Raw genomic sequence first — 27305 nt, forward strand, 5'->3', positions numbered from 1 at the left:
CATAAATGAATAAATATTTAAAAAATAAAAAAGTTTTCCTTTTCCTGCTTTTGTGTACCAGTGCTGCCCACGAGGAGTGACAGCCAATGCACAGCTGTCCTAACTCTCTCCCTTCTTAGAGTTCAGTCCCAGCTACTAGGTGCTTGCTCTGCCTCCCAGCAGCAGACAATTTTCATGTTTTCTGTGTATTCAATTTTATATAACTGGTCCCAAATCCTGGTCCTCACATTAATGCTTTCAGCATCCAAGCGTGCAGAGAATTCATGTTATTATTATTATCAATGAGGCAATACGATGTGTTTAGTACTTTTCAGTCTACAAAGCACATCTACTTGCATTATCTCCCTTGATCTTTGTCCAAGTCTGATTGAGCTGCTATAAGAACACAATAGACTAAATAGCTCAAACAACAGAATTAATTTTCTCACTTTCCTGGAGGCCAGCATGATGAAAGTGCCGGGCAATTTAGTCTCTATTGAGGACTCTCCTTCTTACTTGCAGATAGCTATTTTCTCACTGTGTTGCGAGACAGAGAGACAGAGAGACAGACATTGAGAGCACAAGGACACTCACCCAATCAGATTCAGTTTCCTCTTGTAACCTCATTTAACCTTAATTTTTCCCTTACTATAAATACAGTCACACCAGCAGTCAGGGGTTAATGTATGAATTTTAGTGGGAGACAATTCACTCCATAGAAATCTTCAAGGAACTGTGAGCACAGCATAAGACAAGGAATCCATTACAACAAAGAGAAATGAAACATGAAAGATTGTCAGATCCAGTTTATTCATCACTCCTCCACTTCTCCACTCAGGCCCACCCTTGGCACCGTGGACTCACAGTGTAGTCCTGGAGAGACCATTTGTTCCTGCCCAAATGTCATAACCACCTTATGAAATGGAGGATGGAAAGCAGTAGATCCCTGTATCTCCCAGGAAGAGATTATTGGAAAACCCAGAAATATTGGAAAGAAATCAACCAAAGCAAGGTCCAGGAGATATCCAAACATTTTGGGGAATTTTAAATTCAAAGGCAGTAAGCGTTGTGTGACAGAAGCAGAGAATGTAGTGGTCAACACTTGCTAAGGCCCAGGACACAAGTACCCTGAGACATTTTCTTTGGGCTGTTTATTAAGATTCCTGCAACTCTGAGGCACTCAAGCATGTGCCGGTGTCAGAGAAGAGGTGGCAGGAGGCAACATTAAGCTTTGAAGGTCTTCTGAGAGAGAGCAGCCGGATGGGCATGTTCTGGGGTCAACCCAGCCCTCGCTAGCAGCTGTCAAGGTCTGCACTTTGAAGATGATACTTCCCCTCTGGATTCCTCCTTACCCTGCCTCCCGTGAGTCAGTCTGTTAGAATAATAAAGTGCCTGGGTTCATCATTATTCCCTCCAAGGTGTGTATAATCACAAATGCAGACAGTGCATCTTATGAGTGTATATGTTAAAAAAAAAAAAAAGATTGATAAAAGGGAAATGCTGAAGCAATGTCAGATGAACCATTTGGTGTTGGAGGGCAGCTGAACAGCCACCACGGGAAGGTGACCTGGGGGCCCTGCTTGAATTTTGTGCCCAATGATTTCACTGTTGCTTGATGGCTGTAGAATTAGTACATATGCTTCTTCTTCTTCTTTTTTTTTTTAATTTCACTTCTACCATAAAGGAGTCAAGGAGGACAGATGATGAAGAGGAGCAAGAAGTATTGACTGGGAAAAATATATATTTCATATGCAATGGAAATAAGATGGCAAAAAAGAGGATTGATCACAGGAACATCTTATTTCATTTTAAAAAACATGTAATATCTCTCAGAATAACACTGAATTATCTTTTAGGACCCAACTAATGGTCACTGTGTCCATGAAGCCCTATCTGACCTACCATCTCAGAAAGAATGAGCCACTCCTTCCTTATGTGTTTCACTCGGCCTGGGAGAGACTCTATTCTAACATGTATGACACACTGTCACTTTTATTTATGTTTCTGTCCCTAGACTAGATTTCTTAAAAGCAAATCAGGGTTCTGCATAGGTATTCCTCACTAGTCCATGAAATCAGTGTCCATCACATGGTAGATAATCCAGAAATATTTATCCAATGACAAACTCAAAGGAGAAATCCCTAGTACTAAGGAGAAGGCAAAGTGGTCACTTGATAAAATGCTGTGAGTCTCGTGTATTTTCAGAATGTTCTTGTCTCCTCCTTTCAATGCTCTTTTCCTCCAATTGCCATCTCTTTGAGAAGGCCCAGTCTCCCAAAGCCCCAGACAGGGAATCACAACCACATTCTCATTCCTGAGGACTTCCTGAACCCCAAAGCCTCCCTTTCTGCCTCCATTCTTCCATCCCAGAAATTAAAATGATTTTCTTCATTTAGGAAGAAGGACTTGTTTTGGAAAAGACAGCAGTAGCTTACCCTGAATAAGTCTCTGCTGGAGAAAATTCAAGAAAAATGACAAAGGGCAAAGGAGAATTCTAAGCCTGCCAGATCAAATGCCTGCTAGGACGAGGCACACAGGAGCTGCTTTGAGTCACATTGTTCTTCTTGCCTCTGGCCTAGACATTCATATTGAATATATTTGCAAGCCAAAGCTGCTGTTCAGTATTTACACATTCCCTTCATCTGTCTCCACCCCTGGTTTCTTACCCCAGAGAGCTGAAATTCGAGTCACTGTGTATGGCATGGTTATGGGTATTTTCTTTTTTCTGGAGAACAAAAAGAACTCCATTTAAGAGTGACCCTTTCATAATTTTTACTATATTCCCAAAGGTATATTAAATCAAAAGAAGGTCAAGAAACCTCTACTAACAGAAGCCTCTTAACTTCATCTCAGAGAGGTGTGCATCAATCTTATTATGAAACCCTTCAAGAGGAAAATTTTCTTCAGTTAACTATTATTTTCTATCATAATTTCTTTTTCATTCTACAAGTATTCTTAATTTCCATTTATATTTTCAAATATTTTTTTCACTGAAATATACCAACATCACATTAGAAACATCCCTAGCTCTTTACAACGTAGTTCCTCATAGAAGCATTTCAAAGTCTGCGAAGAGTCTCTTGGAAAATGAAATATAAATGTAATACTACACTATAAAACAAAATCTCAGAATATAAGACTTGGAAAGAAATTCAGAGGTCTTCATCTCCTTTGTTAAGTTCACTACTAGGCATTTAATTCTTTTTATTGTAATTGTGACTAAGATTGCTTTCTTGCTTTCTTTCTCTTCTAAATTATTTATTGTACATATAAACACAACTGCTTCTTATAAAATTATTTTGTAAAAATCATTTTAAAATATCTATGATATTGTTAAAATAGCCACATTACCCAAAGCTATATTCAGTGCAATCCTTATTAAGTCTCCAATAGCATTATTCAAAGATACCAAAATAAACATGACTGCAATTCATATGAAACCACAAAAGATCCCAAATAGCCAAAACAATTCTGACCAAATCAGCAAGAGTTGTAGTATCATACTTTCAGACTTCCAACTATGCCACAAAGCTGTAATAATCTAAACAGTTTGGTACTGGAACAAAAACACATATAGACCAATGGATAAGAATGGAGAGCCAAGAAATAATTCCACACATATATGGACACTTATTCTATCACAAAAGAGTCAACAGTATACTTTGGAGATGGAGAATATCTCCAACAAACGGTGTTAGAAAACTAGACAGTCAGATGCAAACAACTGAAACTAGATATCCATCTCATACCTTATACAAAAATTTACTCAAAATGGATTATAGACATAGATGTAAGACCCAAAACCATATAATGTTCACAAAGCCATAGGTAAAACATCTGTAACATTGGCTTCACGGTAAATAGACATTTCTCCAAAGAAGACAAGCATATGGCCATCAAACACATGAAAAAAATTCTCTTCAACATTTATCACTGGGGAATGCAAATCAAAACTTATGAAAAACCATCTCATATCCATAGGAATGACCCATATCAAAAAAGACCAGAAACAACAGGTGCTGGTGGGAATGTAGAGGGGTCTCAAAATAATAAAAATAGATCTACTATATGATCCAGCAACTCCACTCCTAGTCATCTACCCAAATAACACAAAAAAAAACATTAATTCAGAGGGATATATGCACTCCTGTGTTAATTTCAGCTCTCTTTAGAATAGTCAACTTATGGGAAAAACCCAAATGCCCAAAGAAAGAGGCGTGGATTAGAAAAAAGTGGTTTATACACACAATGGAACACTACTCTGCAAAAAAAAAAATAAATAAATAAATAAAAAGATTAACTCATCATTTGTGACAACATGGATGGAACTGGAGGAGATAATGCAAAACAGAAGAAGACAGAAGAAAAAAGACACATACTGCATGATTTCACTTACATGTGGTATATAGAAAAACAAAGCAAAAGGTCAGATAGAAGGAAACCAGAAATATTTCCCCTGTACTAGATCATCAGGCTATGACATGATTGGACTAGTGTAGAATGGGGACAAAGCCCTGATATTCAATATTTCTCCAAAGCATCTTTTTGATATGGTTCCACAGCCCGTTCATCCTATACAGTTACACTCTATGAATATGGATAAGGCACAACAGGAATAATTATATCAGATTTAATATATATTGCTCTATATACCTAGGGCATACAGAGTGTACTCAACAGACCTATATATTCTATATGCTCTGTATATATGATTTACTCTATAGACTGCATACAAAGCACTATTCTTACTAATGTACACAACATTTAATCCTCTCAGCAACCCTGTGTAATTGGTATTATTAATATATGAAGAATTTTATAGTTGTAGAAATTAAAGCATAATTATATTAAATAATTTGTTTAAATTCTGTATCTTCTTAGGATCTGAGCTGGGATTCAAGTTCCCCTGTTAGAACATGGGAGCATACTCTGTATTCTTAACCATAAGGGCTAATCTGAGAATGCTATTTATTTTTGGAAGCATGTGGAGTTTTCAATAAATTGAATTAATTTATCTTGGAAGCCATTCTAGAATTCTGCCCTAGCCCCTATTTTCTTATACTCTGAAGCCTCATTTCATTGAAATCTCTACATGACCCCATAGGCATTTGCATTTTTTTAACCCTCGCTAAATGCAGGGAACTCATGCCTTGTCTATTTGTTAAAATGTTTTAAACTTAGATTTCAGTGTAAATGTAAAAGTGCAGGCCTTTCTGCTTGGTCTAATTTAAAGGAAATGGTAGCAGAAGCCATAATTAGTAATAGAATGACTCTCGCCCTCACCCTCAGACTCTCTCTTTCTATCTCTCCCTCCCTCCCTGTCTGCCTCCCCCCAACCCTTTCTCTTTCTCTCTCTCTCTCTCTCTCTCTCTCTCTCACACACACCCCCCACACCATTGCTCTAGGGAACTCTTATCTTAGTAGGCAGTGATGAATGAGTCATTGATTTAGGATCATGGACATTTCCTGCCAGCACAGAGAAGCAACTAACATGAGCTCACTCAGTCATTCTTCCATTGACCAGTTGGCCAGTTGGCCATTTTTATAATATTATAATTCAGTCCTGATTCAATCCACACACCTACTAGTTTTGATCCTTGATGTAGATCTCCTCATCATTCTTTATTTTCAATGCCATAAATGATCCAAAAAAACCCAAAAAACAAAAACACAACCACCACCAGATGAAGCAAAGAATACATACAGAGTAAGGGAAAACAAGACAATTTGCAAGAATCTGGATCTAAAGTCTAGAGGGAATACAGAGTTTGTTGCATACTCTAGGTGTCCTTTCTTCTAAATCCCACCACATTCTACCTGTTTAAGATGGTTCTAAAGCCTGGGCTCATCTCATTACATCAGAAAACTACAAGAGGAAAAAGACATTCTTGATCACACTTGGTCTCACTTTTTCTTCATCAAAGCTACAGAGATGGCCACATCTTTTCCCTCTTAGCTTCTAACAATTGTTCCTTCTCCTAGGATTCTGATCTCATAGTGATCTTTTCCATGACTACATCAAGGGTCCTCAATATTGCCTGGTGAAAATAAGTCATGTAGGAAGAAAACCTAACATTGTCTGATATCAAAACAGATGTCTTTCAACATCCCTTATGTGAAGTGAGTTCCTGCCCCTTAATCACTCTAATCTTTGCAGATTACATCTTATCTAATTTTTTTTCAACATTTGAGCTTCAGAATAAAGTTCCATATTCCAAAAGATTATGAATAGCATATATTTCTTCAAAACCTAGACAATCAGAGTCTATTAATATAGTCTGCATTTATGGTACTTGTTCTAGTTGCCCCCAGAAAAGGAGGCTACAGCAAAGACGACACCATCTATGTGATGAGTATCCTTCTGAAATTCAGATAGTTTGTAGTCTTCTCCTACACACTTAATGTATCCCATCACAGAATAAATAATAAGGAATTATTGCTACACAGTTGAAGTAAATTAAAAGCACTGCACTTAAGATATCAGCAATGACTTGACACTGGGTCTGAATACCAACTGCAACTCCTAAAGGTGAAATACAGTCAAGGGTTTGGTTGGCTACTGGACATAAACCGCCCAGGTGGAACCAAATTTAGGCTGAATTCATGCAGAGTTCTGCAAGGCATGTTCTGAGCTCCAGCCCAGGATGGCATTCCACCAAGTTTCATGCCATCGACACTTACCATTCTTGCAGAGCAGAACAGCCAGGGAGTCCTGAGAAGAAGAATTGATATAGAGCAGGAGACTGGGTGCCTGGGCTGTCACAAAGCTAAATGCGATGTTTTCCTTGGATAGAGACGTATCTGCATAAATTGCTGAGGATGAGAAGCTTACATTCTTGGTCACTGGGTAGGGTTCTTGAAACATGTAAGTAACTGAAGTGCCAGCCTCAAAAACAGCAGAAACCTCTGAAAAACACAAGAGATAAAGAACACACTGAAACATTTAGTCAACATTTAGTCAATTGTTTAGGGTAGCAAAACTGTCGGTTTATTATTTCCTCTGTGACAAGTACTATGTTTGGGTTTTTACACAAATCGCATAATAGGCTTCCCACATTAATTCTGAAGTGGCAGAAGTCATTCATCTTGTTTACAAATGAGAGATGGGGATTGCAGAGGTTATGCACCTTGAACAAAATTGCATAGCTTGAAAAGAGCTCGGATTTGCATTGTGACATTTAAGTCCAGCCTAGCATACATTTGCAGAATTACTACCACATGCCAGGCTGATTTCTTGAAAAGAAAAGATGAAGTCTCCATGCCTCCAGCATAACTTAGAGAAATTTCACTGAGATCATCTCAAGTCCGTAATTGAGAATGAGCTATTTGGTGGTAAACTTAATGTGGTATAGACACATGTCGATTCTCAACGACGCACACCTGAAAATTACATAATGTCCTCATGCGATGTGACTTCACTTAAAAAAAAAAAAACAAACAACAAATTGTGGAATTTTCTTTTTTTTTTTTAATTTTCTAGAGGCATATCTTATTTATTTATTATCTGTTTGTTTGTTTTTTGGTTTATACATGCACTGGGTACAGTCAGAAGCGCGGGAGGGTGAGAGAATTCACCAGAGCCAGAGCGGGGAGCAGAGCAGGCAGAAGGACCGAAGTACACTGCTGAGGGGAGCAGCGGGCGGCAGGAGAGGTCTGCGCGCCATGTGGGACCCTCCTCCGGTGGCCAGGGAGCAGCTGGGGATCGAACCGGCGCCGCAGAGGCCGCGGGCAGCTTCGCAACCCAGCGCTCAACCGCTGCGCCACCGGGGAGGCCCAAATTGTGGAATTTTCAAGAAGAAAAACAAAACTGAGATCCTAACAGTCCTAGTTTGTATATTTCTGCTCAGGAGGATTCTGAGTGGGTGCTGATCAGACATGGGGCAGGCAGCAGTGTTCTCTATGGGGCTGTGTGAAGTGTGAGGCCTATGGAGGCAGAAGAAAAGGAATCTGTGAGCACAATAGAAAAGCCAGTAATATCCAATCCCTATACTCATTTTTTTTTAATTTTTAGGAATTGGTATTCAATTTTGCCCCCAAAAAACATATCAAAGTGTTCAAGAGGGCCTCCCCAGTGGTGCAGGCAGTTGAGCGCAGGGCTGTGAAGCTGTCCGCAGCATCTGCAGCGCGGGTTCAATTCCTGGCCGGCCAGAGAGAATCCCACATGGCGCAGCAGACCTCTCCTGTCTCACCAGCTGCTCCCCTCAGCATTATTTTTCATCAGTTTGCCTGTTCTGCTCCCCTCTCTGTCTTTGGTGAATCCTCTCATCCTCCCGTGCATTTGGCCTGTACCCCAGCTCTTGTTTAAATAAAAAAAATAAATCTTTTTTTACAAAAAGAGTTAAACAAATAGGTTTTCCTATGGAAACGGTTTCTGTAGCACAGTGCATTGGCCACAGTTTCGCTGCCTGTGTGGGGAATGGACCATCTACAAACTGACTAGCAGGAGCCTGCAAATCACACAACACTCCTTCCATGCTGCTCTCACTGCAACAGTTATCATTTTACTGTGGGGAACTCACACAAGTTTTGGCTGCAGCACTGATCTGAAGCCTCACTGGATTTCATTCTAGTTTTGTGATTCCAGGAAAGATAGTCATTCCTGTGGAGAGTCTTGTTTTCTCATCTGGTGAAGGGAAAATTTACCTCAACAGTGTTTCTGTGTAGATAAATGACATGATGTGTGTAAAGCATGTAAGAGGTAGCTACAAAGTTTGACCCCATAGACTGTCCATGTTAGGAGAATCTTTAACCTGAACTTATTTCACTTTAATGTTCTTTTATGTTACTTCAACGTTCTCTTACGTTAAGGTTAGGTATTAATATCTTTCCTAGTGAACTGAGGATAAGGAATATATGTTATAGTCAGTCATTACTACCTAACTTTAAGACTAATATTCCTTTATATTACTCAGCAATCAAAAAAGATAAACTCATGCCATTTGCAGCAACATAGATGGAGCTGGAAGGGATCATGCTCAGTGAAATAAGCCAGAAAGAAAAAGAAAATATCAGATGGTTTCACTTATAGGAGGAAATAGGGAAACCAAATAAAGGATAAGGAAAATAACTATAATAAATTAAAAAATTTGCAGGGGAGGGCGGGAGAGGGATCAAGACAGGGAGGGAAGAGCACAAGGGACCATGGTGATGGTTAATGGGTGAACTGGTGGTGGGAATTTTGTGGGGACTACACCTGAGAGGAGAAAATGCACAAAAATGAAGAATGATGTAAAAGGCATATAAATAAATAAATATATATTAATATTTCTTTGTAGTATGGAGACAGCCAACTCTGGGAATCACTGTCTGTCACTCACGCATCACACCCTAGACTAGCTTTCACTGGTTCTATTATTTTTTTAAATATATGTATATATTATTTATATATGCATTTATATCTATCATTTGCATATGTTTATATATTTATTTTTCTTCATAAAATATATCTGCACACCCATCCAAATGTGGAGATATTCTCTACTTTCAATTAAGACTGTCCTTAATTTTCAATTTTATCTCTGTCTGATAATGGAAGATGGAAGAAAGGTTCCTAGCATAGCAAACCTCTGTCCTGAAAACAGCACAATCAACATGAACCCATATTTGCATGATTAATTTCTCTCTTTCCTGAACGATATGTGGAATTTTCTGAAATCCCCATGAAATTCTCTGATTGAGTTGGTGGTATCTAGAACATAATCAAACCTGGCTTTTTACTTCCTAATTCTATTGCAAATGTGTTCTACCTTTGTCAAAATTCCTTAACAACCTGTAATGGTGCCAAAAAATTAAACGTGCATATTTATGCATACTGCTTAGCAGATTGGGAATACCGGTTCATTTTTACTAAAGGTTCAGAGAAAGTGTTTTGCATTTATCATTCAGGTTACAACATCAGTGCTCCTGATTACAAAGATATGCAGCAGAGACATGTGACAGTGAGGATTCCGGCTAATCATCAGTTTGATCTAAGTACCTTCCTTTAGTAAGTTTCCTTGGGGACATTTGGCCTGAATTTTGAGCTACTATCTACTAGTTGAAAGAAAAATGATCGCTATTTGATGTTCATGAATGTGTGTTCAAATGTAAGTATAATTCAGGACATTCTAGTATGAATAGCATACTAGATGTGGATACATGTAAATATATAAAATACATAATATATAATATATTATTACTTTTTCCTTTACACTTAAAAAAGGAAATTAAACAAACAACATTTTTAGATTAGAAATGTCTTACCAGATTTTTGTCCTCCTTCTATCCTGGTTCCAGTCCAAATTGTTTTTATTCTTTTTAGATATTGTCCATTTCAACATAAATTGAAATTTAGCAACACTTGGATTCTACTAGTCTTGGATTCTTATGTTTTATAATCTAAGATTTTAAGCACTCTGCTCATATTTAAACTCTCTGATTGAATTGTTTGAACATCTAAAACCATTAGGTAAATGTAAGAGAAACTTTAATGTGAAGGTGATTCTTTTTTTTTTTTTAAGATTTATTTATTTATTTATACAAGCACTGGGTACAGTCAAAAGCGCGGGAGGGTGAGAGAATTCACCAGAGCCAGAGCGGGAAGCAGAACAGGCAGAAGGACTGAAGTACACTGCTGAGGGGAGCAGTGGGCGGCAGGAGAAGTCTGCGCGCCATGTGGGACCCTCACTGGTGGCCGGGGATCGAACCAGCGCTGCAGAGGCTGCAGGCAGCTTCTCAGCCCAGCGTTCAACCGCTGTGCCACCAGGGGAGGCCCTGAAGGTGATTCTTAATGACCTTCAGGCTATGCAGGACACACACCTATATTAGCAACATCTCTTGAGCATCTCAGCTAGTGGAGGCAACTGTACTGAACAGATTCTGAGAAGACAAGACACACATTTAAAGAAAAAGTAGTCCCAGTGGAAGGTAGCCTAGGGTGTGATGTGTGAGTGACAGAGACAATAATTCTCAGAGTTGGATGTCTCCATGGCACAAAGAAATATTAATCATAAATTTAGGTAGTAATTACCAACTATAACATGTATTCCTTATCCCTAGTCAAGTGGAAAAGATATCAATACCTGAATTTAACATAAGAGAACATTGAAGTTCACAGAGTTTTAGTGACTTGCCAATAAATGTCAGGGCTGAGAGCCATCCAAAATCTTCTGATTTCCTTTTTCCCTCTGTGACCCTACTTCATTCTCTACATGGATGCGGCAGCAGAATTCAAATATGTCATTTTTATTTTGTATGATTATTTTTTTATTATCAACATGCAATTTTTTTAAGTTATGCTAAACTGCTTTGTTTTTTTTTTTTGTTTGTTTTTAAGATTTATTTTTATTTATTTATACAAGTACTAGGGTAGAGGCCAGAGGTGTGGCGAGTGAGAGGATCCACCAGAGACAGAGCAGGGAACAGAACTGGCAGACTGACGGAAATACATTGCTGAGGGGAGCAGCGGGCGAGACAGGAGAGGTCTGCCGTGTCATGTGAGACCCTCGCGGGCAGGCCGGGATTGAACCGGTGCTCCAGAGGCTGTGGACAGCTTCACAGTGCGGTGCTCAACTGCCTGCGCCACTAGGGCAAGCCCTTATCAACATGCAATTTTAACCATAAAAGCCTACCAACTTTTAAAATATGCAACTCTGTGGGTTTTTTTTTTTTTTAAGATTTATTTATTTTTATACAAGAACCGGGGTATAGGCTAGATGTGCGGGAGAGTGACAGGATTCACCAGAGACAGAGCAGGGAATGGAAGAGGCAGACTGAAGAAATATACTGCCGAGGGGAGCAGTGGGCGAGACAGGAGAGGTCTGCTGTGCCATGTAGATATCTTCCTGGCCGGCTGGGATCGAACACACACTGCAGAGGCTGCGGACAGCTTCACAGTGCGGTGCTCACCAGCCTGTGCCACCAGGGAGGCCTAATTCTGTGTTTGTTTGTTTTTTAACATACTAACAAAGTTGTACAGCTTTCACCACTATCTAATTTCAGAAAGTTCATATTCATGCTCAACTATTCCTCACTCACTTTTGCCCCCAGTCCCTGGAAGTCACAAATCTACTTTGGTCAGTAAAGATTTGCTTACTCTAAAGATTCCATATAAATGTAATCATTTGGGGCCATTTGTTTTAGAGGTTTAACATATTTTTTAGAAGTCTGTCCAGGTTGTAACAGAAGGCGTTTCAGAAACAGAAAGTAATCAGTGCAACATGATTCGGGCTCAGGCATTGGTAATAGGAATTGTCCCTTATTCCACTCCAGATATTTCCAATATTTACATGTTAAATCCACCTGCCATATTGTTAGTACCGAAGATACCTCAATAGAGAACACCTTTGCTTAGAATCGTCTTTTATCTTATTACTCCCATTTCAGTTCCAAGCCACATCTCCTGGAAACATTTGGTATAGCTAAAAGGCTTGGTTACAAGCTCATCAACTAATGTTTCCTCAAAAAAATAATATATATAAAGCAGATGAAAAAAACTTACATTACATATTGTGCAATTGCTGAATATTAAAGGGAGTCATTTCCTTAGAATTATGAGAATGGGGGAAAGTTTGTAAACAGTGAAATGAAAAACAGGCTGAAAAGTCTAAACACATATTTGTGTAATTCTCTGTTAGATCAAAATAAAAAGTGGAGAGAGAGCAAAGGAAATTTTCAGTATATGCAATCAAAAACACAGTGGCAGGACACAGAGCAATTAATAGGAACTGTTTCCGAGAAAGAAGCCAATGAAAAAATAGTCTAAATTTAGAATAATACGAACTATGAAATGTTTGAATAATGTCCCTGTGGAAATGCAAAGAACATTTCTACTGTTCTTTTTTTCCCCTCCACTGTAGACATGGGTATTGCTCCTGTAAAAAAATGCTTGTGTACTGTAGTGACTGAAACAGGTAATATTTCCTGTATTTGCATATTTTCTAGATCAGTCTATGGGTGATATTCCAATTTTCCAGGGGAATTTTTTTCAGATTTTTAAAAAAAGATTTATTTTGTTTATTTATGCATGCAAGGCCAAAAGTATGGGGGTAGGGGAGGGGGGATTCACCAGAGACAGAGTGGGGAGCAGAACAGGCAGATTCCCTGAAATACACTGCTGAGGGGAGCAGCGGGGAGACAGGAGAGGTCTGCTGTGCCATGCAGGTTAGCTCCCTGACTGGAGATGGAACTCATGCTGCAGAGGCTGTCAATTGCTTCATAGTGCTGAGACTTAATCCCTGTGCCCACCAGGAAAGCCCATTGTTTCCGATTTCTTGCAGTGTGAAAAATTTAGCAGCACTTTAGTTATCTTAGTTCACATTGCAACCCTACTGGGATGGGATCTGCTTTATTTCAAGCTCCCAGGCAGGGCCTAACACATAGTTGGTCCTAAAATTTGTATCATTATTTTTCTCACAAGGAATATGATGGTTCCAGCAATAATAAGCAAGTTATTCAAAGTAATTGGGAAGAAGCCTGATGTAAATGAGCAGAGTTTAAATTATAGAGTTCTTCAAAGACAACACTGGTTGTTCCCTATCATCTATAATGTTTAAGTTCAAGTTGGACTGCAGAGAGCATTGTTCAGAAGCGGGCCTTGGGAAATGTATTTTAATTAGTTGACAATAATTCTCTATAATTGCCATCATTGTTTGTGTGTAAATGCTGTTTCAAAGTGATTAAAATATTTTATTTTAATAGTTTAAATGTATCCTTTGAAATATTATTTACATTATTTGGTAACATTTTTTTTTTTTCTCATCAGTAACATAAAGTTAAAATGTCTGATAATAGTAAACCAAATCTTTTGTCCTTCTCCAGACATCTGACACAGACTGGATAGAACTTGAAGTGATTATGTTGAGTGAAATCATCCAAAATGTGAAAGTCAAATGGTTTCACTTATCTGTATAATATAAATACAAAAAAATTAATTGCAAACAATAAAAGAAACAAAAGTTTGAACTTGGTAAAATAAAGAAGATAATGGTAAACAGAGGGCATAGGGAACAGAGTGGAGGGGATGGGGCATGGAAGAGATGGGGTATGGGCATGGGTGGATGGGAAGAAAAAATATACCGAGCCCTTGTTTTTCCCATTTACAGTTAATAAAACTGAGATTCAGGAGAATTAATTACTTCATAAGGCAATACTACTTGCAAGTGGTAGAGTAAAACACAAAAAAAGGAAAGAGGGCCTCCCTGGTGGCACAAGGGGTTAAGATGCAACCTACGAAGCAATCTGCAGCCACTGCAGCATGAGTTTGATCCCCGGCCAGGGAGCTGCCCACATGGTGTAGCAGACCTCTCCTGCCTCGACATCTGCTCCCCTCAGCAGTATATTTCAGTCAGTCTGCCTGTTCTGTTCCCCACTCTGTCACTGGAGAATCCCCCCTCAACCCCCACACTTCTGGCCTGTACCACAGTTCTTGTATGCATAAATAAATCAATCTTGAAAAAAAGAAAAAAATAAAAGAAAAACACACAGTACACTGAACAATGAGACATTCTAGCTTGCAGAGTCATCTGATATTTCTCTAAAGATTTACACCATGGCCATTTCTCTTTGTTCTGTGTGCACCATCCTGGTTAACTTTTGTCAATACAATGAATTGATAAAAGCACAAGGGCAGGGATTTTTGACCCCTATGTTCCATTGTCAGCCCCTGGTGAACTAAATGTGAGCTTGAGGGTAGGATTTTAAAGCTTCAGACCCTATTCACATGTCCTATAGAATAGGGAAATTTTTTTAGTTATATAGTATTAATTTTACTAACTTAGCAATATATTCCCTATTATAAAAATGACTTTGTTTAGCATGTTTTTAAGGTTCCTCTAAGACTTGGTTCTATGACTCTTTGATTATATTTTGGATTGGGAAGATTAATGAATCCTCAGAATCTGATCTACCCAAGAGAAATGAGAGTCCATCTTTGCCAGTGCTCACCTGGAGAGTGAGTGTCTTGGAGAGAGATGATCTTGTGTGTACCTGGTGATAATAAGTGCATGCAACAATGTGGAGATATGTGGAATACCTACCCAGGGAGAAATCAAGGGTCAAGAAATGCCCACCTGAGGACTGTCTCATGGCCTGGCTTGCCTATGACCTGACCATGACTTCTACACCACTACACCGCACATGGGAAGACAGAAGCATCACGTGTACCTTTTCTGCAAAAGGGCCCTTCATACGGGGAGTTGGTGCAATCACAGAAGTAGCCGCTGTGCTTCTCCACACACTTGCCCCCATTGTGGCAGGTGCTGCCATAACTGCTGCAGTGGCCTGGACAGCCTGGCCGAACTCCAGATGTGACCTTTGCCCTCTCCTCCAGGTCCAGTTTCTGCCCATTCAGATGTAAGGAGCGTATACATCCTAGGAAGCCTTTCTGCCTCGACGATGTTCCCCCTGAGGAGTGAAAAAGAAAAGGGAAAAGTATCAGTTTTATAGGCTTGACGGTTTTAAAGTTGGTAAGAGATAAATTATTATTCTGTTATGCTGTGTTAAATTTTCATTAAAATTAACTGTTAGAGTCAGAAATTCAAAAGGCCTGTAAAAAAAAACATGTCTTTCCAGGTTGGGAAAGCCAACCTCCTCTCCAAAAATAAACAAAATAAGACTATAGCTTGTGCAGAATCCTGTACTTAACATGTTTAAGATAGAAACTTCAAATAGTCATATTCCTTGCAAATGAAATGATGCATTGTTAATCCAAGGCAGACATTTGCCAGAAGTCAAATGCATAGAACAGGACTGTTCCATCGGGCAAAGCTGGAAGCTAGTTGTGGGCACATAGAGTTAAAAAGCTGCAAAAGCTTCATAATGATCATGTAATACAGTGCAATATACTGGGACAAGGTAGATTTTAGGGGCCGATATTGACTCCAAACTCCATGGCACTATTTGATTAGCCATATTGACTAGTGATTCACCTAAGCTACTTGATCTGTAAAATACGAATAGTTCATTCCATGTGATTAGAGTAAGGCTTAGGTGAGACCCTGGAATAATGTACATGCTCAAACAGTACTCTCAGCTACCCCTTCTCATGAACCCTCACTGTGACATACATATTTTTTAATTGGTCATAGCTTAGTCCAAATTAGCATCTGGAATACAAAATATGACTGAACTTTCCGCTCAGTGTTAAATCATGAAGGATTCAGAGATTCTCATCATGCTCGTTGCAAATGATTCTAGAACAGAATAGGTTCAAAGCACTACAGTGTTGTATTACCACTGAAAAATCAGGATTCTACTAACCTATGCCTCCGATATAATAATAAAAAAAAATGTGTGTTAAGCAACTAGCTAAGAAATTAAGCAAAGTGCCACCAGAAGATATTTATTTGGCATTGGAGAATTCTGTTAATTCTCAGAGAAGACAGAGGTCCAACCTATCCATAAAGAACAGTCTTATTCTAAAGCCAGTACTGTGGGTCCAAGTCCACACATGTGGATAAATGGAGGACATGCCCTGGTGTACTCTTGGAGAGGAAAGGAATGTGTTGGAAAACATCAATGACAAGATACATTTACCATTTACTTTCTGTATTTTTCTGAAACTTATTCAATTATTCATTTCTAGGGCCTGAAATTGCATCCTTTATAACTCTTGGTGATAATGAAATATATAACATATATAATAAAATATATTCCTACCAAGGTGGATAGAGATGAGAATGCTAAATGAGTTATCTCAGGCTGAATAGAGACATTAAACAAGAAAGGAAGCTATACATTAAATAAACAAATATGCAGTCCACCCAAAAAATGTCTGGAACCAATCAGCCTGGCATAGTGAACAAGAAAATACTCAGAAATGTAGGCACACAGGATCAAGTAGGGGAGGGAACTCTTCCTCCCTGAGTCACACCAGGTCATAGACCCATGGAGATATTTGGCAGTCACTGAGGACAGTCTAAAAACTGAGATAAAAATTTCCTAAAGGGTCATTCCAGACTCTTACTGTGAAATAATGATAAAACTCCTTTGTATTTTCAGTTCTGATAAGTGATACCCAAGCCAGCCAGGAGGGCAAACCCAAACTGCATTCTCCTGTCTGTTTCAATTTTAGTGAGTAAATCCTCTTTTAACCACAAGATGAATCAATTATAAACACTAGCAGATCATAGAGGAAGGTCCATTATTTTATTTCTAGATATTGTGTGGAATAAAGAGGAGAGGATTTATGCAGTCAAATGATTTGTTTTGTTTTTGGTTCTTATTTTGTAGTCACTCCCTGTGGTGGATTTGAATAATTCTTCATAGACCTCGTTAGTGGCATTTTTCTTCAAGCAGAGGTGAACAATGCAAGATCTATCACACATTTTCTTGCATGTGACTTAGTCGCCAAGTTTATAAATGGAGAAGAACATGACTGGGGTGGTTTCTTTGGAAGAAATGAACTCCTTGAGATTTGAGACTTACAGAGCTCCGGGAGGAGGATCCCAAAAGGGATCATTTCAATCGCAGATGCTGACAAAACACAATGATACAATGAACCCTGAACTAAATTGCACAAAGAACTAAATTTCAGTTTTCATCTCACTGCTTTTAATTCTTTATAAAGGAGACAAACTAGAGGTGAGGCTCCTTTTCTTCATGGAGAGGCAATATGAGACTAAGGAGATTAATTTCTAAAAAGATGTTCCTTTCCCAGGTGCTCACATACAGTCAGGTTGTTAGTGCTCACATTCTTCTGACATTACCTACTATGTGAATTGTTGGAGGTGTGAGTCTTCTGTGAAACTCGAACCCTCAGCAGAAAGGCAATCACTGTCATCCCTCATCTTCCCTATTTTTCTCACTCACAGCCCTACTCCTCCCTTCCCAGTCTTGTGGATTTGCTCTCCCAGATAATCTCTGGCCCCTTAAGACTTCTTTCTACACTCAGAGCATAGTCTTGGCGCAATTTCCATTCCCCTGATCTCTCCAGCAACCTTCTCACTGATGTTTGTATGATCAGTCCCCTTTGGGATCAGGGAGCTCAAACGACTTTGACGTTCTGATTCTGCCATTCATGAATCAATGAACACACATTATTTAATAATACAAGTGGTTCTAACAGATGTTTAAAAGATAAAAATAATGACAGTAATAGTCAATTTGATATAAGGTTACTTCTCAGCAAGTACTTTACACATACTGTGCTTTGCAGGCATCTTCTGACTTACTCTTCAAACAAAATGCCAAACCTCAAAAATTGGAAAAGACACAGTTGATAACTTGGAATCAATTAACAACACATCAAAATCATTCCCTTGCTTGTTGGTTTGGTAGCAATGAATACTGTGAAAAACTTTTGAAGAATAATTCAATATGTATCACAGTCATTAAACATTATCATCATTCCTTTTTGTTGAAGCAAATATATATAATAAAATGGAGTTGGAAGAGGACTACACCCAGAAATATTTAACTTTATACATAGTTGTATACAAGAAGTATGCAAATACTTCATAATTTTCATACGAACTATTGTCACCTAGCTAGAAAACCCCCCAAAATAATAATGAAAATTGCTATAACTTAAAAAATAGTATGAAAGGTGGATGGATATAAATATCAATATGCAGAATAACAATGGCCATATATAGAGACAGTAACAATTTAAAATGCAATAACATAGAAAATTCCTCTTTATAACAACTAAAACAGCAATTAATATAATACAATCTGTGTCCATATAAAGAAAACAGTAAAATTTTACCTATGCTCCAACAAAGTATATGGAGAGAGAGAACTTTTTCCTATATGATTTAATAATGTACGGTTATTTGCTTTCACACAGTAAAATACAGATGAATAACCCAAGAAAAAATATTTTCACAGAATTTGTAAAACTAATTCTAAAATCCAGACAAAAATAATGATAACAGTTAAGAAGAAAAAAATGGAGTGATGTCTTGGTGGGGGGAGTGGGAAACTTGTCCTATTCAATATCACAACATAATCTGTACAGGTGATATTGGTACAGCAGTTAAAAAAAAAAAAACTACTTAAATAAAACAGAATAGGAAATCAAGAAACAGACTATGTAGAGGAACTTTTATGTTACAATATATTTTGAAGCTCTAAGTAGTGAGGAAAAAAGAAACCAAGAAATAAGTGGAGACAAGAAAATTATTTTGTCAAATAAATTAAAATTCTACCCCAAAACCTTAAACAAATTCCAAATACACTAAATACATAAAAGTAGCAATAAACTGAACAACAAATAAAAACTGAAAATATTAGGTAAAATATATAGATACTTAAAATCATATTCTATGGATTTTGGCTTTCTAAAATTTTCATGGCATCGGTTAATTATAAAAATCAATCAAACGAACAAAAAAAAGGCAAAAATCTGTTATAGTATGTGTATGTATATTATTTATGAAAATATTTCCATCAATGATAATATTAGGTAGTACTTTCTAAGAGTAATTAAATACATGCAAATATTAGGGACAAGGCTGAAAAATTTCACACTTTGAAATATCCATAAAAAAAATTGTGTGAAAATTTCATACAAAAATTTCATTGGTTACCTCTAGGAAAAGTAAGAGGGTGCTTTACTGAGTAATTTTATAATGCATATGCATTTTCATATTGATTATATAATTTAAAATAACTCTTTTCTTTTATTAAATATTTCACGTATAATGCTATTGGTCTCCTTTTTCTAAAAGTCATTGAAGCAATAATTTATCAGGTTTCAAAACAGAACCCTCCTTGCCTTAGAACTGTGTATCTCTTTAAAAGCCCTGCACTCATCTGCTTATCCCTGTGACAACAGCACACTCATGTTTGGGATGTGGATTGGAATGCATGGAGCCCCCATCTTGAGTTTTCTGTGAATTGATTTCTTTTCAGGACTATAGGCCCAAACCACACATTTACCATCACCTCAGTGGAATGGTAATTGAGCACAATATTTAGCAAGCATGCTCTACATGCATTCAAGGAAACAAGCAAGCACATGGATTGTGCCCCCATCTTTTGCTTTTAATGTGAAGCAACAGGAAACAAATTCCACTGAAGTTCAAGGTGGCAGAATTGGTCATACAACAGCCTTGCTGACATTCTTCCAAATAATGGCTCTGCATACCATTAGCAGGTATCCCTTAAAGAATACCAAGATAATGAGCAGGAAATTTCCCTGAGCCTGATCACAGTCTGCCACAGCCACAGGAGCCATTTGGACTAAAAGAACCTTCTTCCATCTTCCAAGTATGAGAGCCAAGTCACTCTTCATTAAGACTCCTTCACTCCTCACTATGTTTCTTCTGCCAATGTTGCCAATGATGAAAAAGTGTTGCCAAAAGCACTATCAAAAATGTCTTCATGGTGCAAAGTTAGAAAATGCTTTGATGTAAGAGGAGGGGTTTATTGCCTTCCTTGCAAGAGCAAAGGATAAGAACTTCCAGGCATGCTCCCAGTCCTCTCCAGATTCAGCTGGCATCTGCCATTTTCAGCTGGGTGGCTGGCTAAGCCACTGCCCACTGGCAGTGGTGTTGGGATTTCCTGGATGCGCCAGCCCCTGGCAATCACTCTGATTAGTTTTATCCAGTGTGGAATGGCCAAGAGCAGATATTCCCCAGGATGATAAATAACACTCATTTAAAGAAATAAGTAGATAAAGTAAAAGCCTATAATTATAAGCTTGGAGAAATTTCCCCTAAGTCTTACTCTACCCAGAGTAATTTTTAGGGGAAACCCCGGAAGACCTTCTAATACAAACAGATCCTCAATTCACTAAAACGATAGTAACAAAGGCAGGCCAGTGCCAACCAGTTCTCACCATACACTCAGTTAAGACTGTTATGATATTTTGACATATTTGTGCCACAGTCACTTTGGGTCTCTGTCTATGCCAGCTTCCTTTGTGGAAGTGATGGTTGCCACATGACCAGGCGCACATAATTGAGGCTGAGAAGCTGCGCTCTCATGTCAGAGAAACTGGTTGAAACTTGTAAATAAAGCAAATTACATGGATATTTGTCCAACAGAAATGCAAATGATTCCCTTCTGTAGAACAGAATATTTCAAAGACTGCAGAACAGTTTTATAACATATTTATATATTTATATAAAATTTACTTTTATATTTACATAAAAGTTTTAAAACTGTTCAACAAGCCACAACTTTGTAACTTTTTGTTGATGCTGAATTGCCTATACTTGGCCTAGCTTTTCAGATTCTCTCTGAATTGATGATAGTAACTTATGAGCTTCTTCATTATTCAATAAATTAAATAACATCTTTGACAAATGTTCATTTTTTTTAAATAATAAATTTTATTTTTATATTCCCCCATACAATTGCAAACGCCCCACTCTGACCCCAATCCTTCCCCTCCCGCCCCCCATCCCCCAAAAAGTGTCTCTGGTTCATAGTTTTTTGTTGATTTTGATTTTCACTTTCTTATATTCATTTTCCTGGTCCCTTATTTAAGTTTTCTAGATTCCTGCTATGAGTGAGACCATCCGGTATTTTTCTTTTTCTTTTTGCCTTATTTCGCTGTGCATGATCCCTTCCAGCGCCATCCATGTTGCTGCAAATTGCATGTGTTTATCTTTTTTGAATGCTGAGTAATATTCCATGGTATATATGTACCACATCTTCTTGATCCAGTCATCTATTTTTGGGCATTTGGGTTGTTTCCAAAGCTTAGCTATTGTAAACAGTGCTGCTATAAACATAGGGGTGCAGGTGCTCTTTGGAATTGATGTTTCTGTGTCCTTTGGGTAAATACCAAGGAGTGGAATTGCTGGATCATATGGAAGCTCTATGTTTAGTAGGTCCAGAAATCTCCACACAGCTCTCCATAGTGGTTGGACCAGTTTGCACTCCCACCGACAGTGCAGAAGAGTTCCTTTTTCTCCACACCCTCGCCAACATTTGTTGTTGCTAGTTTATTTAATATGTGCCATTCTCACTGGTGTGAGATGGTATCTCATGGTAGTTTTGATTTGCATTTCCCTGATGACAAGTGATGTTGAACATTTTTTCATATGTCTGTTGGCCATTTGCATTTCCTCTTCAGAGAAGTTTCTTTTTAGCTCTTCTGCCCATTTTTTGACTGGATTCTTTTCTTTGTTGTTGCTGAGTCTCATCAGCTCTTTGCAGATTTTTGTGATCAGTCCTTTATCATTAGTGTTGGGTGCAAAAATGTTCTCCCAGTTGGTGGGGTTTCTCTTTGTTTTTGTTATTGTCTCTTTTGCTGTGCAGAAGCTCTTTAATTTGATGTAGTCCCAGCTGTTTATCTTCGCCTTCACTATCACTGCTTTGGGTGGTGTGTCTGTAAAGATATCTTTGATGTGCAAATCCCGTAGTGTTTTGCCTATATTTCCTTCTATGTATTTTATGGTTTCAGGTCTTATGTCTAGTTCTTTAATCCATTTTGAGTTGATTTTTGTGTATGGTGTGAGGTAGTGGTCAAGCTTCATTCTTTTGATTGTAGCGACCCAGTTTTCCCAGCACCATTTATTGAACAAACTTTCTTTGCTCCAATGCATAGTCTTTGCTCCTTTGTCAAAGATTAGTTGACCATAAATCTGTGGGTTTATTTCTGGATTTTCTATTCGATTCCATTGGTCTGTATGTCTGTTCTTGTTCCAATACCATGCAGTTTTGATGATTATGGCTTTGTAGTATAGTTTGAAGTCTGGGAGTGTGATGCCTCCATTTCCTTCTTTTTTTTTCAGTAGAGCTTTGGCTATTCGGGGTTTTTGGTGATTCCATATGAATTTCATCAATAATTGTTCTATTTCTTTGAAGAATGCCATTGAGATTTTGATTGGAATAGCATTGAATCTGTATATTACTTTTGGTAGGATGGCCATTTTAATAATGTTTATTCTTCCAATCCATGAGCAGGGGATGTCTTTCCATTTCTTTGTGTCTTCTTCTATTTCTTTTAACAGTGTTTTATAGTTTTCTTTGTATAGGTCCTTTACCTCTTTTGTTAGATTTATTCCCATATATTTGATTTTTTTTGTTTCGATAATAAAAGGGATGGTTTTTTTGATTTCTTCTTCTTCAGATTTATTGTTTGTGTATAGGAAGGCTACTGACTTTTGTGTGTTGATTTTGTATCCTGCCACTTTACTGAATTGATTGATGAGTTGAATTAGTTTTTCTGTGGAGATTTTGGGGTTCTCTATGTATATTATCATATCATCTGCAAATAGTGATAGTTTGACTTCTTCTTTTCCTATTTGGATTACTTGGATGTCTTTCTCTTGTCTTATTGCTCTGGCTAGGACTTCCAGTATTATATTGAAAAGCAGTGGTGAGAGTGGACATCCTTGTCTTGTTCCAGATCTTAATGGAATTGCTTTCAGCTTTTCACCATTGAGAATGATACTGGCTGTTGGCTTGTCATAGATGGCCTTTATGATGTTGAGGTATGTTCCTTGTATCCCAAGAATTTCAAGGGCTTTTATCATGAATGGGTGTGGCACTTTGTCGAAAGCTTTCTCAGCATCTATTGATATTATCATATGGTTTTTATATTTCTTTTTGTTGATGTGTTGGATAACGTTGATTGATTTTCGGATGTTAAACCATCCTTGTGCCCCTGGAATGAATCCAACTTGGTTGTGGTGAATTATCTTATGGATACATTTTGGATTCTGATAGCTAAAATGTTATTGAGGATTTTTGCATCAGTGTTCATTAGGGAGATTGGCCTATAGTTTTCCTTTTTTGTGTTGTCCTTATTCGGTTTTGGTATTAGTGTAATATTGGCTTCATAGAACGTGTTTGGTATTGTCCCTTCCTTCTCAATTTTTTGGAAGAGTTTGTGAAGGATAGGCACTAATTCGTCTCTGAATGTTTGGTAGAATTCATTTGTAAATCCATCAGGTCCTGGGCTTTTGTTTTTGGGGAGGTTTTTGATTACCATTTCAATTTCGCTAATTGTAATTGGTCTGTTTAGGTGTTCTATTTCTTCTTTATCTAGCTTTGGGTGATTGTAGAGTTGTAGGAATTTGTCCATCATCTCTAGATTGTTGAACTTGTTTCCATAACTGTTCATAGTAGTTACTGATTATTCTTTTGATTTCTGCTGTGTCCATTGTGATTTCTCCTCTTTCATTGATGATCCTGTGTATTTGTGCTTTCTCCCTTTTTTCCTTTGTGAGCCTGGCTAGGGGTTTGTCTATTTTATTTATTTTTTCAAAGAACCAGCTCTTGGTTTCATTGATCTTTTGGATTGTTTTTTTAGTTTCAATTTCATTTATTTCTGCTTTGGTTTTTATTATTTCTTTTCTTCTACTGGTTTTGGGGTTTTTTTGTTGTTCTTTTTCTAGATCTTTGAGCTTCGAGATTAGGTTGTTTCTTTGAGTTCTTTCTTGTTTTTTGATGTGAGCTTCTATTGCTATATATTTTCCTCTTATTACTGCTTTTGCTGCATCCCATACATTTAGGATATTGGTGTCCTCCTTGTCATTCAATTCAAAGAATTTTTTTAATTTCTTCTTTGAGCTCCTTGTTAGTCCAGTGGTCTTCCAGTAGTGTGGCTTTTAATCTCCATGAGGTAGGATAGTTCCTTGCCTTCTTTTTATGATTTATTTCTAGTTTGATGCCTTCGTGGTCAGAAAAGATGGTTGGTATGATTTCAATCTTGGTGTATCTGTTGATGTTTGTCTTGTGCCCCAGTATGTGATCGATCCTGGAGAATGATCCATGTGCGCTTGAGAGAAATGTGTACTCCGTTTTTTGGGGGTTTAGTGTTCTATAGATGTCTGTTAAGCCCAAATGCTCTAGGTCCTTATTTAGAGCTTTAGTTTCTTTACTTATTTTTTGTCTTGTTGATCTATCCATTGTTGATAGTGGTGTGTTGAAGTCTCCCACTACGTATGTGTTTTCTCTGATGTCTGTTTTCAGAGAGGAGAACAGTTGTCTGATATATTTTGGTGCATTTTGTTTGGTGAGTATATGTTAATGAGTGTTATTTCTTCTTGAAGTATTGTCCTCTTAACCATAATGTAGTGACCATTGGGGTCTCTTTTTATTTTTTTTGAGTTTGAAGTCTATTTTATCTGATATAAGTATAGCTGTTCCTGCTTTCTTTTTTGGCCCATTTGCTTGTAGGATTGTTTTCCATCCTTTCACTTTGAGCCTATTTTTATCTTTTGTAGCTAAATGTGTTTCCTGGAGACAGCAAAAGGTTGGGTTTTGTTTCTTAATACAGGCTGCAACTCTGTCTTTTTATTGAAGAGTTTAGTCCATTTACATTTAGAGTTAATTTTGATATGTTAGCATCTGTATTTGCCATTATGTTTGTCTTTCCTTTGATTTTATTTATTTATTCTTTTAATTACTTTTTTTTTTTTTTGGTCTTCTTTCGTTGTTATTCGTCCCTCTGAGGTTCTGGCTTTAGGATTCCTTGTAGTATTTTTTGGAGTGGGGGTTTAGTCGTAATGAAATTCCGGAGTTTCTCTTTGTCTGGGAAGGTCCATATTCTTTCTTCATGGAGGAAAGAGAGCTTTGCGGGATAGCGTATTCTTGGTTGGCATCTGTTTTCTTGGAGTCTGTTGACTATGTCCCTCCACTCTCTCCTTGCCCGTAGTGTTTCTTCAGAGAAGTCTGATGTCAGCCTGATTGGTTTTCCTTGAATGTTATCTGTTTCTTCCCTCTTGTCAGCTTCATTATTTTTTCCTTGTCCTGGATTCTTGGGAGCTTTACTATTACGTGTCTTGCTGTGTTTTTCCTTTCGTCGTGGAAGTTTGGTGTTCTTCTTGCTTCTTGTATATCAATTTTCAGCTCCTTCTTCGCATTTGGGAAGTTCTCTTCAATTATATCCATGAATATTTTCTCTGTTCCTACATCTCTCTCCTCTCCTTCTGGAATTCCTATAACTCTTATATTTCCTTTCCTCATGGAGTCAGATAGTTCCCGAAGTCTTTCTTCATTCTTTTTCCTTCGTACTTCTCTTTCCTTTTCTGTTTTGGTTCTTTTTATTTCTGTGTCTTCAAGAGTACTTATTCGCTCTTCCATTTCACCTATTCTGCTTTCATTGCTTTTCCCAGAGTTCTTTAGTTCCTCCATTAATTCTTTGATCTCCTGCATTTCTTTTACTTCCCTCTTTAGGGACTCAATTTCCTTCTTCTGATCTATCACTTTTTTAATCATGGCAATCTTAAATTCTCTTTCTGGAAGGCTCAGAAGTTCTTCCAAGTTGCTGTCGTTGCAATCTGGGGAGTGGTTTTCTTTTTGTGGTGTGCTTTTTTCCTGAGGAGTTGTTAGGTTGCGTGTGGTTCTTCTACTGCCTACTGTCTGTTTTCTAATTTGTCGTATGCGTTGGGACACTGTGTTGCTCGGACTGACTGGCATCTTGGGTGAACTTCTCCGCTCCCGTCTGGCTCTTCCAGGAGCCATCTCTGTCTTCTGGGGGAGCTTTCTGCTGGTTTTAGGCAGTTTTTACTGAAGAAATGTCCCTGTTCTAAAATGGCGAAGCGGGATGCAGTCCCTGCGCCTCCGGTTTCAGGCACACTTTTCTGAGCACCCGGTCTGCCCCGGACGTGGGTGCCTGCTCCCTCTGTGGGCTCAGACTGCTGGTCGGAAGGGGCCTGGCGTGGGCTAACTTCCCGGCTGGCCACTGGGTCCTCCAGAAGCCTTCTGCCCTTTTCAAGCAGTCAAGAAATTTCCTGTTCTATGGGGTGTTAGTGACTTTTTTTTCCCTGGTCGCTAGGTGGCGCCAGAGATCTCTCCTATTGTCCTTGGGGGGCTGTTTTTCGCCTCCCCCCACCCTGTGGGACAGGGAACAGAGCGGGAATGGTAGGGTACACCTCAACAGCTTTGGGGTGCTGTGTCTGCCTTGTGCCCCACCGTCGTGGAGAACCCACGCCCCGAATTTTCGTGCCCCAGGTCTCAGTTCAAAGCCCTCAGTTCCAGGACGCAGGCTGTAGCCCAGTTCAGTGGCGCGGGAATGGCACCTTTTGCACCGCTCCCGTGCCTGGGCGCCTGGTTCCTGCTTACTCAGGGAGGGACCTTCACCTCAGTGAGGCCCTCCGCGCGTCTCCCCGCAAGCCTAGGTCGCAGGCATGGGTACCTGGGCTGCCGCGATCCCGGTCTGCACTTGCTTTTCAAGTGCGCCCCGAGAGCCGCTTTTCCGCGCAAGCTTACTGGCAGCCCAGGCTGTGTGCACGTCTCCCGGGGTCTTTGTTCTTCTCTAATGGCGCCCGGAGCCTTTCGCTCACCGCCACGGCGAATCCTGCAGGGTTCGCCTCAGCTCCCGTTCACGGGGTGTGGTGGCTGCAATAGTTCCTTTCCACTCACAGTCCAGCTTGCTGCATCGTTTGTTCTTGTTGGCCGTTTTGGTTTGTTGTTTTCCTCCTCTCTGCTGGTCGGAGAGTGCC

At 38.7% G+C, this 27305-nt stretch overlaps 1 protein-coding gene across 2 annotated transcripts in view; it reads right to left on the reverse strand.

Annotated features, from left to right (window-relative positions):
• CNTNAP5 (contactin associated protein family member 5) overlaps window positions 1-27305 on the reverse strand; it is a gene marked incomplete at its 3' end in the record, with an annotated part of 850995 nt that overhangs the window by 84386 nt on the left and 739304 nt on the right. For both annotated transcript variants that reach the window (XM_084247346.1, XM_084247345.1), the window contains exons 18-19: window positions 15121-15360; window positions 6657-6885 (exon numbers count right to left, since the gene is read on the reverse strand). In XM_084247346.1, the coding sequence (XP_084103472.1) occupies window positions 6657-6885; window positions 15121-15360 (469 nt within the window). The remainder of the gene's footprint in view (window positions 1-6656; window positions 6886-15120; window positions 15361-27305) is intronic.

This window comes from Talpa europaea, assembly GCF_964194135.1.
Source record: "Talpa europaea genome assembly, chromosome: 1".
Lineage (NCBI taxonomy): Eukaryota > Metazoa > Chordata > Mammalia > Eulipotyphla > Talpidae > Talpa > Talpa europaea.